This window comes from Rhyacophila brunnea, unplaced genomic scaffold (genome assembly GCF_057557595.1).
Source record: "Rhyacophila brunnea isolate RB1 unplaced genomic scaffold, BYU_Rbru_1.0 scaffold_13, whole genome shotgun sequence".
Classification (NCBI taxonomy): Eukaryota; Metazoa; Arthropoda; class Insecta; order Trichoptera; family Rhyacophilidae; genus Rhyacophila; species Rhyacophila brunnea.
In genome coordinates, this window is record NW_028232785.1 from 40,864,493 (window position 1) to 40,878,913 (window position 14,421).

General features: G+C 35.4%; 1 protein-coding gene across 1 annotated transcript; it reads left to right on the plus strand.

The window, feature by feature from the left end:
• The first annotated feature begins 2,379 nt into the window (after positions 1–2,379).
• On the plus strand, positions 2,380–7,934 carry LOC147077539 (uncharacterized). Its single transcript, XM_085940870.1, has 3 exons — positions 2,380–2,615; positions 4,423–4,581; positions 6,865–7,934. Exons 1-3 carry the CDS (start codon positions 2,427–2,429, stop codon positions 7,804–7,806), a joined length of 1,290 nt encoding a protein of 429 aa, XP_085796996.1. The 5' UTR covers positions 2,380–2,426; the 3' UTR covers positions 7,807–7,934.
• The last annotated feature ends 6,487 nt before the right edge of the window (positions 7,935–14,421 follow it).

Genomic DNA, 14,421 nt, shown 5'->3' on the forward strand with positions numbered 1-14,421 from the left:
GGGTAGTACTTTTTTAAGTCAAAGATAAGGTTATATATCTCGGCATTTTACTGGATGACAAATTATCATTTCTGCACCACGCCAAAACATCGGTGGCTAAAGCCAAAGCAGCTTACCATCGGGTCTCTTGGCTTACTGGAAGTAATTGGGGTCTTAAGTTCAGACCTCTTAAAATAGCTTACGATGCAATCTTTATGAGTATCGCCGGATATGCCGCCAGCACGTGGTATCATAGATGTAAGTTATTGTCCATCCGAAAAACTCTTCTCAGCGGACAACGCTCAGCATTGCTTGCCTTCACTAAGGCTTATAAGACGACTTCTACCGACGCGTTGCCTGTCCTTGCTGGAGTGCTTCCGTTAGACCTGCACATTCAAATCCGTGGTGACACGACTGCCTTGCTCGGAGGTCTGGGGGCGGAGGTTGGCGGTATCTTTATATCGCCGCCTTTAGGACTTGGATCCATGAGCCGGTGCGCTCGAAAACTTATTGTACGTGACCTGGCGTATGACACGGCGCTGCGTGCGTGGCAGGGGCGATGGACCACTTCTTCCAAGGGCAGACAAACGCATTTGTTTTTTCCTAATATAAAGTGGCGCATGGAGATAACCAGATTGACTCCAGACCATTGGACTTCTCAGTTCTTAACCGGACACGGTGGTTTTGCCTCCAAGCTCTGTCAGCTTGGCCTAATAGAATCTCCGACTTGCTTATGTGGCGAATTGCAGGATGCCGATCACATCCTCTGGGAGTGTCCCCGTATGTCGGTTGAAAGGGAAGAGCTTCTCAAGTCGGTCCGACTATCAGTTGGACCGGTCGGCCATTGCGACTTGGTATCTACGAGGGAAAATTTCTCAGCTTTTAAAAAGTTTGCGGCATTATATGGCGAGCGAGAAGGTCTTTTCTCATCGAGAATTGACCGTAATACATTATATGGAAGTAAGGATCACGCACACTCTAGTGCACGCCAACCAAGGTCTTGGGAAGTTGCTCCTGGGACACTTTCGGCACAAATTTGAACAGCGCCTATCGTTCGTTACGCCATGGTATACGCCTGCATAACGGGTGTGGAGACGTGGCGGGTGGTGGAGGGAAAAGCAAGACTAGCTGATTTTTCAAAAAGGGTCTTCCCGCTCGTAAGATGCGGAGAGGGGCTGGCGGGTACTTCCTACATTTCGGACAAATGTAAACTGCCGTCGCCTCGGCCATTTCAATGGTAAATTTTATGCTTTCTCCGTCGGGGTCGGGTGTATTTTTACCGAGAAGGGCAAACAGGTAGTTTGGGGACGTTGCGGGGTTGTGTGCGAAATATTTTATAATATTTATCGGGGGTCGAAAACTTGCGGGGCATATAGTGATTTTACGGGACGGTAGCCGTTGTTTTATGTAAGGTTTCTGATATGGGATTGGCGACGTCTCTTCGCGAGGAGTTGTATTCGTTATCAATACCTACCTACAATATAACAGATAGATAGGGATGATGGTCCGAAGTAGGTCCTAAGTTCTCTAGCAAAATACAATGTGGAGTAAGTTTACAAGTGAGACATTCGTTCGATCGTTCTAGTCTTTATATTTAACCCAACGCGGTTAAAATAATCGCCTATACAAAATTAGTAGGTAATTAATAATGTTACTGGGGTGAAAAGGTGCATATGTGGAAGAAGTAATTTGACTGTGTGTTAATTTAGTGTGAGGTTTAGTTGTCAAATACGGTTTCATGTCAACTGATTGATGCCCACCATAGATTTCGATCTGCTAGAGCCAGGTTAACAGCTGTTATTATCCTATATCCTTTAAAAATACTACAGTTTTGTTATAATAATTATGTAGATACTTTACCAATTTGATAAACCACTTGCGTAGGTACCTACGTATTTTAATTGTAGTCTCTTTGTTCGTTAAATATATCAATCAATAATAGGGATGGTGTTTGTACGTACCTATATTATACGTAATATGATTACTAATAATTATTATTACCTCGGTGATTAGTTGACAATAAAATAATCTTCTATTTAGAATCGTGTAATATTGGTACCTACAGCAAGTGGTTAAAAATATTGTCAAAAATGGATAATTTCAAATAAATATGCTTTGATACGACCCACCACTTAGTCACAAATTATGCAAATTTATATAAAACATAAAAATAAATAAATTTAATAAACAATCTTTAAAAATTAAATTAAAAATTCAAATACCTTATCTACTAAATTACCTCTGAATAAAAAGAGCCTCTCAATTAATTATTCTAATGAATAGTTGTTTTATTTTGTAAGAAAAAATAATCTATTTATTTCAAAGGAAGATTATAAAAATGGCAGCACTTCATAATGTCTATGGTAGACTGCAATAGTTTATAATTATATGGCATGGCCAGTGACCCGAGACGGTGTTGTGAATGTATTGTCAGATTTTGATGTAAAATGTCGCATAAAATGGAAGTAAAAACTGAAACAATCGATGAAATGTTGCCTGAAGAAACGGCGAAGGTAATCAGCGATGGCAAATGTCAATGGATAGACTTAAATCACTTCAAGGGCAAAGGTCGATTTGACGTGTCAGTCAAACAGGAAAATGTCGAGGACGACAGCAATATTATCCACTTAAAAGAGGTAAGTAGATTCCTAATTTGTTTATGCGAGGGTGTTCATGATTTTGTTGACAAATGTGGTCAATTTCTAAACATAAGCAGGTACCTAAAAGTACGACTATTCTAGAATAGAGAGCTTTGATCGGATTTGGATTGGCTCTGACTATTGCCGGCTCAAGTAGAAACCCGATACATTCACAACGACTGGTCCTACTTTTCTCGCCCCTCCCGTTGTTGTCTACGGATGACCTGTCATTGCCTGTCACTGTTCTATAGAGTGCTCATACTGACGCATCTGTCGTGTTTACACAGAGAATGATTTGATTTGGATGGATGAGTTACATGATAAATAATACACTAGCATGAACACACCTTCTACAAATGTAATGCATTGATCAATGCTACATATTTTTAGGAAATCGATATTACAACCGGTTTTTGTGTGAAGGACTAGTCTGACTTTGACAGCTGATGAATAACAGGAATGTACGAGGGTGGGTCAATAAGTCCTTAGAAAAGCCGACAAGTGGCGCGACTAGTACTGCAAGCGGTTTGTTTTCATGCAGCGGCACTACCGATTCAGTATGCTGCGAAGTTTCAATCAGATTGGTCGGGTTGTTGTGTGTTTTTCGTACATTTAAAAAAAAAATTTGCTTGTGGAAAATGGAAAAATGGAAAATGGAGAAAATTGAGTTTAGAGCTGTTATTAAACATTTTAATATAAAAGGGTTAACAGCAAAGGAAATAAAAAATGAGTTGGATTTAGTTCACGGCATATCTGCTCCTTCACTTGCAACTATTTATAACTGGTTAAATGAATTTAAACGTGGTCGTACATCAAATCGAAACGTCTAACCAAGTGTATTGAGCTCCAAGGAGATTATGTTGAGAAATAAAAAAAAAATACAAAAATAAAAACTGTTTTAATGCTTTTTTCTAAGGAATTATTGACCCACCCTCGTATATTATTTATAAATAACACTGATAGTTAATATATTTGATTTGAGAATATCTTATAATTCAATTTGAAACGAGAAAGGGCGAATTAATATGTCAAGCAATCTGGGATCTGAATTTGACAGCTGAAAAGTGAACCACTCGTGCTTGTGCAAAAAGTTATGTTCAGGCTTTATTAATCTAAAGATGGTGGTGCTCTGACTGATCATAATGGTGATACTGTTTGGCAGTGCTTTTTGTCATGTAACGCGGTGGAACGGCGTTCCGGCACGTTTTTTCACGGATTTTTAATGTTTCAAAAGCAATTAGGCGAAACAATGTTCGCGTTTGCATAGTACAAGTTAATTTTACTGAATCATCTCATATGCAAAGACTTATCCTGAAAAACTATCGCGTTTGGTATATGCATTGAATTCTATTAGGTACCATTTCTTCAAGTGAATGCGAACGCGAATTTTCGCAAATGAATCTAATTATTACCCCAATAAGAGCCTCGTTGAAGACCACAACAGTATTGCCACTATTGTTCATCCAACTCGTCGGACCACCTTTGATACTTTTCGATCCTTCAAGACACGTTGATCGCTGGTTACTCAGTGGAAGACATTCGGTCATAGACTCTAATACTAAGATAAAAAATCGAGATGATTTTCCAGACTAAAATTGAACTGAACTTTGGAAATTACTATAGCAATCACAAAGGGCGGCTGACAAGGCTCTAGCTTAGGGGGTCGACCGGATAAGTGAGATAATCGCATATCACAAATAAATTGATCCAATCGTAAAAAATGACCATTGACTGCCATTGATTGCAGATGAAAGAGCTGTGTGAGGACTGTTATATATGATAATAATTACGATGTTATTTTCAGGAGTGTGAGAACGTTTTGATCAATATAAAGTCTGAGAATGAGAATGATAATGAGGGAGTCGTTATCAAACAAGAATTTGTTGACTATGCAATCTGCCACATTAAAAATGAGTCCCCTCTACCTGGCTGCTCTTATTCAGAATACAGACCACCAGATCAGGTACGTTCAATTATTATACATGTTGTTTTTTTAAAGCCCAACTTTAAACTGTACAAAAAAAATAAACGTTGAATTAAGCATTTCATTTTATTCAAAAGATCGATACACAATATTTATAAATGATTAGATAGCTGTTATCAACAAAGCAAATTCAGAGCGTCCAGTTTGGGCCACTTTTTTTCGTGCACTGCTGGCCATATATCATGGATAGCACGAACAAATAGGGTTTCCATGGCTTCAATTGTTGCTGAATTATTTAGAATAACCAGTGAATTTACAAAGCTTCACAGGAAAATTTGGAAATCAATTGACATGTACATTTCTCGAAATCAACTTCTGGACAAATTTTGATTTTAACAAATCGATCATTGCGGTTGCCGTATGGCACTTAGTGCCACTTTGTTTGAACCACATCTCGTCCGTATGAATGTCGTCCATATTAAAAAAAAACATCATTGATCATAATTCGGTAACTATCTCCATTAACCTTAACGCGACCTCCGGTATAATTTTTAAAAAATATTTTCCGTTGATGCCACCATGGTGTAAACTTAATGTGACCAGACATCCCGTTTTCACCGGGACAGTCCCGTTTTCAGGCGGCGTGTCCCGTCCCCGTTTACAGTAAACCTAACTTGGCCATTTATTTTTTCCCCCAAACCGGGACACCTAAAAAAGGTAGATATCTACTTATCCGTTTTAGGGGCCTCACACTTTCATACAATACAATTGGCAAGATAGTAATGTTCTCATTTTCCCCCATATTTTTCCCTCGTCATATTGTTTTATAGTACATATTATTATTTTATTTATTAATGAAAACTACATACCTACAGGAATGAATAGGTACTTACATGAAAATTTATCAGGTGTTATAATTTTCCGAAGAACAAATCTTCTTATGTAGGCATATCTGGTGTTGAGTACTGGATTTTACCGTAAAGAATTTGATTTTGCGTGTTTTTTTTCAAATTTCTACTGCGAGTTTCTCTCTTTTCGAAAACGGGACATTTTGGCGTCCCGAAGCTATGTTCGGGGATACAGGGACACGTCGCCTGAAAACGTGACGTCTGGTCTCATTATGTAAACCGTATCTAACGGTGAACTTTGTGGATACAATGGAGTCTGTTGGAACTGTTGGTCTCATTTCATTTGCGACAATTTTCCTTTCCTATTAATCATCCCGCTAAGCCAATAATTTTATTACCCTCATCGATGAATCTAATTATTCGATAAAATGGAATTATAAGTTGTGCGAATTACAACTAATTTTGGATAAATTGGTAGCATAAAAATCTGTTCATGATGATTGAAAGTTTGATAGTTAACGCTTTGGTTGATTTTATCTTCTATCTAGCCAAAAATCACGCACTATTTCTGACAATTAACTCTCAAAACACCTTGCGTGCATTAGGAAACACAATGATATTGGATTTATTTTATTATTATTGAATTGAATATATCGTAAGGGATGATTTTGGGTGGGGTAGGTAGGTTAACTCAATGATGTTAGTCAAAGGATGCGTGTGATAAAAGTAAAAACCCAATTTATTTAGCCCCCAACAATAAAATGATACAATGATTATAGACAGGTTACAGCAATGGCTAGATAAGTTAAATTACTATTGACAATAATTGATATTATGAAGATGCGTCGTGAAAAAGTTACTAAACGATGGATCAGAGATTCGACTAAGGCAACGATGTTAATACTTGTGTTGCTTGGTCTCCTCGATCCGTTGGTTATACTGATTTGGAACAAAATAAAATGCTGCTAGTTGCTTCTTGTCCAGTGCAAACGTCCTAAAAGCGTCATGTCATTTTTTACTATATGACCTGCATTAGGGTTCACACAGGACGAGCGAGTTATGAAATTGACACCTTCAGCAGTTGCGAAGGTCGCTTTATAAAACAATGGAAGTGAATATTTTTATTAACTAATTTATCCTTCAAAGTAAGCATTTCGCAATTGACCGCAGTGACTCGTTCGATTCAACAATGCTTATGATAGGTATATTGTTGCATATTGCAAGAAACGCGGATTTAAAACGTTTTAAATTATATTAGAGATTTTGAAACAATCGTCTACCCGACCCGATGTAGATGACCTCTTGCTCGCTGCCAGACGACAATCGATTTATGAATTAATATAATATTACAATTAACAACACTACAATGTATTAGCTCCTAATATGTAACCAAGGTACTTAAATAAACTATGATGATACCTAAACAGATCACTGTAATGCACCGACAAATATACCAACTCTTTTCTTATTGTAGATTTCTACCCAGCAATGTTACAGCACAGTACGTCACAGTAATACACTGGATATCGTTAAAAAAGATACAGTTGACAATAAAACAGCACAAGCAACCAATGTAATCAAAAATATGACGATATGGCACTCGGAAATAACTATGGATGGACCAAACGTCAAACAGGAAGTTCAAAAATTATACTTGCCAAAGGTGGTTCGAATTATGTTGAGAAGAGTTTCATACTTTTCACGCAACTTTATTTGCAATGATTGTTATGGGGTGTTTGAATCTGAAAATCACCTAAATAGTCACTACATTTCATGCATGAAGTCTCAGCAGTCATTCAACACCCATACTACTGAAAAACTATATGAATCCAATGTTCAATCATATAAAGTCTCGCAGCGTGCTTGTCACGAGATAAGAAGAAGAAAACTACATCGATGCGATGTGTGTTTTAAAAATTTTGTAGCAAATAGTGATCTCAAAAGACATAAAATGACACACACTGGTGAAAAACCACATCAATGCGATGTTTGTTTAACAAAATTTCGGTCAATTGGTAATCTCAAAAATCATAAAATGACACACACTGGTGAAAAACCACATCAATGCGATGTGTGTTTTAAAAAGTTTATTGCAAATAGTGATCTCAAAAAACATAAAATGACACACACTGGTGAAAAACCACATCAATGCGATGTGTGTTTTAAAAAGTTTATTGCAATTTGTGATCTCAAAAAACATAAAATGACACACACTGGTGAAAAACCACATCAATGCGATGTGTGTTTTAAAAAATTTATTGCAATTAGTAATCTCAAAATACATAGAATGACACACACTGGTGAAAAACCACATCAATGCGATGTTTGTTTTAAAAAATTCACACGAAATGATCATCTTAAAAAACATAAAATCACTCACACTGGTGATCCACATCAAAGCGGTGTTGCGTTTTAAAAAAGTATCAGCAAATTGATCATTTAAAAACATGAAATGTCAATCTGGCTAAAAATGACACCAATGTGATGTTTTTTTTTTTAATTTTTCTGAAAATTAGTAACTCAATACATAAATTGGGACATACATACAAGGAATCTAGTTTGCCATTAATTCCTAACATCGAATATATATCGCAACTAGAAACAACTTGGCCACACTTGCTGTAACTTGAATAATATTTTATAATAATCTAATACTACTACTCGATATTAAAACGTTTTATTACCTCGTATTCTTGTTTATCCGGTGGTTGTTTGTCCAGTACAAATCTTGTAATCGATTTTTAACTGACTTCCCGACTAGTTAGACATTTGAAACTTTTAGAATATATTAGAACACGATGCCAATGCATTCTTTTAATACTTTTAGCCAACGTTAAGTAGAATTGAATTCATTTTCAGTTTATTCTGTTTCGTATGGAAAGTTATTTCAGAAAAATCCGTAAAAAGTAAAAGACTATTATTGGTTGCTAAGTGGGTCCTAGCAACTAAATTATTATTATATACGTGCGTTACTATGGAAATCAAAATAACATTTCAGTATTCTATATTTTGTTTGTTTGCTTTTTATTTTCTTCATATCAAGTACAAGTTTGAGCATATTGAGCATAATAATTCAACAGAAAATTTAAAAAGGTTGTATATAAAAATTTCTTTTATATTTTAATTATTTTATAATAAGTTATGATAAAGCCTTAAACCTGTATGTGGCAATTTTTAAATTTTATTGAAATTTTATTAGTGACTAAGTATTATAGTATGTAATTTGTTTTTACTACATTAATTGGTTTTCATAATTTAAAAAAAATGTTTGCCTACAAACTAATTTAAACATTTTATGCCGTGTTCCCATTGACGATTCGTAACTGTGACTGTTGCAGATACAGTAACTAGTATGGACTCCAAATAATTATTTCGCATCTATAGTTGGTTTGATTATTTGAAACAGTTACACTTAAAAATGCTATATGAAATAAACTGTTTCCTATGTTCATTGATTAAGTTTTGAATCCAATTTTTAAAAAATCCACAAACAGACCATTCCGTTTCGAAAGAAACAACTCTGCAGTCTTCGTAGTTCATTGCTGTTATTTTATCTAAAGAGTTTTTTTTTTATAATCCGGGAACGCTGGGTTCGTTTTCAGGCGAAGTAGCAATATTATGTATGTGGTTTTGTTAAATCCTGGGTATTTGTGATTGTTTCACTTCCATTTATTACCACACTTCTATAATCAAGCCTCATGACATGTTGTAGTGTTAAAAAATGTATAAAAAAAAAAAAAAATGATGCCTTGTTTAAATTGTCAATAAAAAATCAGAAATACGTCTAGAGGAGCGGTTATAAACGATAGAAGAGTAATAATTGGAATACAAGGTAATGACAAAGTGTTATTTCATATTTTTAAGAAGAAAATAATAAATATATAGTGGACCCTTGTTATATTCAAGTATGCCTACCAGTAGTGAATGGTATAGATTTAAGAATAATTTGTATCGATTACGGCTTTATATGAATTAAAAAAAAAACTAACCAACGCCACAGTATGTAATATGTATTCATAATCCAACGAAATAGACTGAAAAAGTGTGCATAATTTTTGTATATAACCTAAACGTCATAAAATATTACGGGTTGGTTAGGCAAGGTTTAATTCAATTTAAAAAAAACTAAGCAGCACTATCTGCAAATAATTGTATTCTAAGTTCATCGAAAACAAATAATTGTGACTGTAAAAGTTTAGTGTGCACTATTTATGTCGAATCTTAACAGCCCACCTCCATCCTTCGCAACTGATGCCTACACATATATATTCCGGGATATAGGAATCAGGCGATGGATGTTGAGAGAAGTTGGAGGTTTTGTGGCGGAATTCAAGTTTGAACGTGAGGGCTTTCATTCTTTTGGCCTAGTTACTTCGCGAGAAAAGAACGTCTTTCAGCTATCTTCGGACGCCCAGAGGATGCTTGCGGAGTAATATCAACGCCATATAGTTGCAAGATTGTCTCGTCTTTTTTATTTATAATTTTCCTTACGTCAGTTTTTGTTTGGAATACTACCTACAGTCTGTATTCGATAAAGTCACGTCACATGGAAAGCATTGTGCCATCGCGTTCAACTGTTGCAAGTTTTCAATGAGAGGTAACGAGGTGGATGCTGAAGTGGGCTGGGGGGGGGGGGGGGACGGCACGCCACCTTATAGAAGACAGACTCTGGCTTCTATTTAGTTTTTAATCCTTATGTTAACTTAAACCGTTGAATTCTTACATATCAAGGTAATTTGTCCTCCTTGTAAGTAAAAATGTTTGTTTAAATACAGATAGTACATTTGTTCCATTTCTTTTATTTTGTTAACTGTCAATTCATGGTGGAACTGCATTGTATTGTTATTTTTATTAAATAAAAATAACAATACATTTGTTCCGTCAATTCTGTTTTTTTTTTAACCATGTCCGAACTTATATTATTATGGGCCTCCACAGAGTAGATGTTTGTATTAACAGATTTTGTTTTTTAAGAGAAATGGATGTCAGCCATTTGCTCAACCTATTACGTCCATACCCTGACTCAACACAAATTGCAAAACATTATGTGTACTTGCCAGACCCAGGATTTGAACCTGGGACCCACGGCGTTATAGTCCAACGATTAAGCCGCGCGGCCACCCCTTTATTAATAATTAATAACGGTTTTAATAATTTTGACATCGTGTATCTCAATTTGAAGGCTATTGAATTTCTTTTTATGCACAGACATTTACATTACCTACATAATATCACAGTAGGCAGTCTAAGTTTACTCTCGATTTTGCAAATCTTCAAACAGCAGATAATTATTCCTGAGAAACGTTCCTTGTAGTTTTTCTATTGTGTGTGCAGATCACTGTGACGTCCCAAGAAAAAAGGCCGCCCCTGGGCAGGGCCATTGTCCCGCCCCAATTTTCTATACAATATTTTTTAGCATCCGTGCTCGTGTAATTTTTAGTCACCAGGGACGTCGAAAGGCAACGGAAGTAAACTAGACATCGCGAACCCGACGAAAAATACAGTCATGTTAAACCTTATATGTTAATACGTTTTGTTTCTAACAAGTGAACTCAATTTTTTAAAGGAAAGATATTTTCGTTATTAAGTAAGTTTTGGTAGCTATTTCCATATATACCAAATGATTCTCCTCGATGTGGCGCCCTTCGAGTAACTGCCGCCCCCAAGCGACGCTCAATCTACCTACCCCCACGGGACGTTGCTGGAAGATCCTCAACGCATCTGAGCAGTGACGTAACTACGGTTGGTGTCACCCGGTGCGGTAAACTTACATCCCCCCTCCACAAACATAAATACAATTTTTCATTAAAACCTATATTTTTTCATAATTAAATAAAAAATAAGAAATAAAGAAATATTCGTTAATAAAATATAGTACCTAATTACTTAACTAGCAGAAGTTTTTTCTTTATTTTATATTAAATCTTTATGCCTATTTGTTATACGTATCTAATTTTCGTATACTTTGGCAAGCGATAGAATGGTAAGGATAAACTGATCTCGCTTGACGTAAAATTTCACTTGCGTCCTCGCGTTAATCGCACTTGACCTTCGCCTTCCGAGTAATGAGTCGAAGAATAATTATTGTGCATTGTGATTGCAAAACTAAATTCTGGCGAAGGAAACTTTTACAATATTTTTGTTTGAGGACTGTGCGGAGGATAAAAACATGTGTGCGGAGACATTTTGGTAAATGTACCTTACATGGAACATTGTTACTGACCGCCGAGTTTGCACGCTTTTGTTGGCTAGCCACTTCTCACATCCCTCCTCATTTTGATCATCAGAAATTTTTGTTTCATAGAATTTTTTTATATCACATTGCCGGCTTCACAGTTATTAGTCAATTTTTAAAGAATTATAATATTCTTATAATGTTAAACAATCGACGACTTCACATTTTGATTCTTAATAATTACCAGCCCATAAGATGACTAATGATGAAGGAACTGAAATACCTAATGGGTGTGAAGAAACAGGCAACCGATCCGGGTTTTAGAATAATAGGTATGGAATGTTGGATAAACTTAACGTGTTAAGAATACGTTTGTCTTTCGTTCTGGCAGCTGCATTTGGTTTATGCGCCTACGCTCATTCAAGATTAGTGTATTTGAAGATTGCAATGCGCTATTGGATGTCTATAATGTGTGACAACATATTATTATCTATTAAACTTCGTAAACATTAATAGTATGTGTTTATTACAAGGTTTTTCTTAGCTCGTATTCTTGTTTGTCCAGTGGTTCTTTGTCCGGTATAAATCTTGCAATCGATTTTTAACTAACTTCCTGACTCTTATGTCATGCCTAGACATTTGAAACTTTTAGAATAATTATCAGAACACGATACCAATGCATTTTTTTTTAAATACTTTTAGCCATCTTTAAGTAGAATTGAATTAATTTTCAGTTAATTCTGTTTTGTATGAAAAGTTATTTCGATACCATTATTGGTTGCTAGGGGTCTGGGGTTATGGAAATCAATATGACATGTCAAAATGACATTTCAGTATTATTTCTATCAAATATAAATTTGTTTGATCGTTTAAGCTAGTCAAGTCAAGTTTATACGGTTCACCAGAAAATTTAAAAACATATGTATATAAAAAGTTATTTTTATCTTGTAATTATTATTTTTGATTCATACATTCTAAAGAGTAGGTAATCTTTTACTCACTTTTAGCATATTTCACTAAGAAAATAAATAATTAAAAATCAAATGATATTCATTTTAGGGGACTTTGCAACTTATCTATACATTATTTTAGGGGGTTCTGAAACTCACATTCTATAGCAATGCATGAAGATATCGCCAAAAAGGCGTCTCGTGTCTATATTTATTGGAGACAAAATAAATGTGGATGGTAGGTACCTACAAGTAAAAAATGCATTAACGCAAGTATTCAAAAAATAGTCAAAGAACCTAACCAAAATTAGGTATCAATAAACTGAAGGCTATACTTCAGCTGGGGCACGGTCTAAAACGATGGTGACTACGCGACGCGAAGATTGTGCAAACGATGCGTGCAGAACAAAACATAATTTGTCATAAAAATTCAACATGCGTCCATTTAATGTTATGTTTATCTATTAGTATTAATAATAATATATACATTGACATGTTTTATTTTACAAGTAAATGGGTAACGTTTTTTAGTTATCTTTACACGATTTCAGAATTAAATCCGCCGACGCCTTCACAGCTCGACTTTCGCTCTCCGATTGGCAGCGAGTGAGAAATTACGTCGCACCTATAGTTGAAAATTATTTGCCGTTTCACTGAAGTATGCTCTTAACAAATCATAATGTTTACAACATAAACTTTATTGAATATAGGTACATAATTTAAAAACACCTCGGACATATTAATTATACCTACCAAAAAAGAGTTCTTTTTTTAATAAAATACGTCCGACGGGACTCGAGCCCGTAACAACTGGATTCGCGTCAGCGCGATTGGCTTATTTATACATTTCAGGGGTATTTGCAAAACACACCCGACCATTTTAGCAGGTTTTGAAATTCACCCTAATATTTGACGGTTTTGGCTTTTCTTAAAGCTCAATAATTATTGAATCTTTTGCTATCATATAGGTTATAAAAATAATAATTATCTATCTAAATATGTACGTATACAAAATTAATACTATCGACTGTAGGTAGGTACGTGTAAGGTCAATTTGAATTTAAATTCTAATGGATTTAAGTTTAGTACTATTCCATTTGAGTCTTTTTTTGCGACTCGGGGTTCACCTTTCGGGCTAGGTGCCTGAAAATACCGAAAGGCGAAACCCGGGTCGCTAAAACGACTGAAATGGATTTGTACCAAAATTAAATCTATTAGAATCTAACTCAAAATTGTTCAAAAACCGTTTATGGGGAATTTTAAAATAGGCGCTTCAATTATTTTTCTGTGAGATTGTTATAACATACTTAATCTTTGTGCCTGTTTATCTCATATTTCTCACCACTCGAGAATGATATAATAAACGTCACCCAGAAGGCAAACCACCACCCATTATTTTTGGGTTACCTGGCTTCTTCGCACAATCTCCGTATACATACATGCAACCTGTCACACTGACAAGTAGTTATTATGTGCCGCGAGCTATACATTTTTAATTATGCATAATTTAGGGTATATTTAGGAGCTTTTATATTTGTATTTATTAAATTCATAAAAGAATACGTAAAAGTTGTGTGGTTTTCACTGCCATATTATTTTATGCAAGTCTACATATAAATAACACAAAATTATAGGATTATCGGAATACATTACGATAATCGCAACTTTTGACAGCTCGACTTTTTTATTCGTTCGTTGATCAGTAGCAGAGCATCGATAAATCGCACGATTATTGTCCACGGACTTTTGGCTCGCCAATGGAGCGCTGGCATTAGAAACAAAAAACACATTTATTTTTAAAGTAAGACAACGCGTAACTACCTACTTAACTATTATTTGCCGAAATCTTTCACTTCACGTTGTCCAATTTAATGTCTATGGTAGACAGCATTAGTATTTTAGTCTA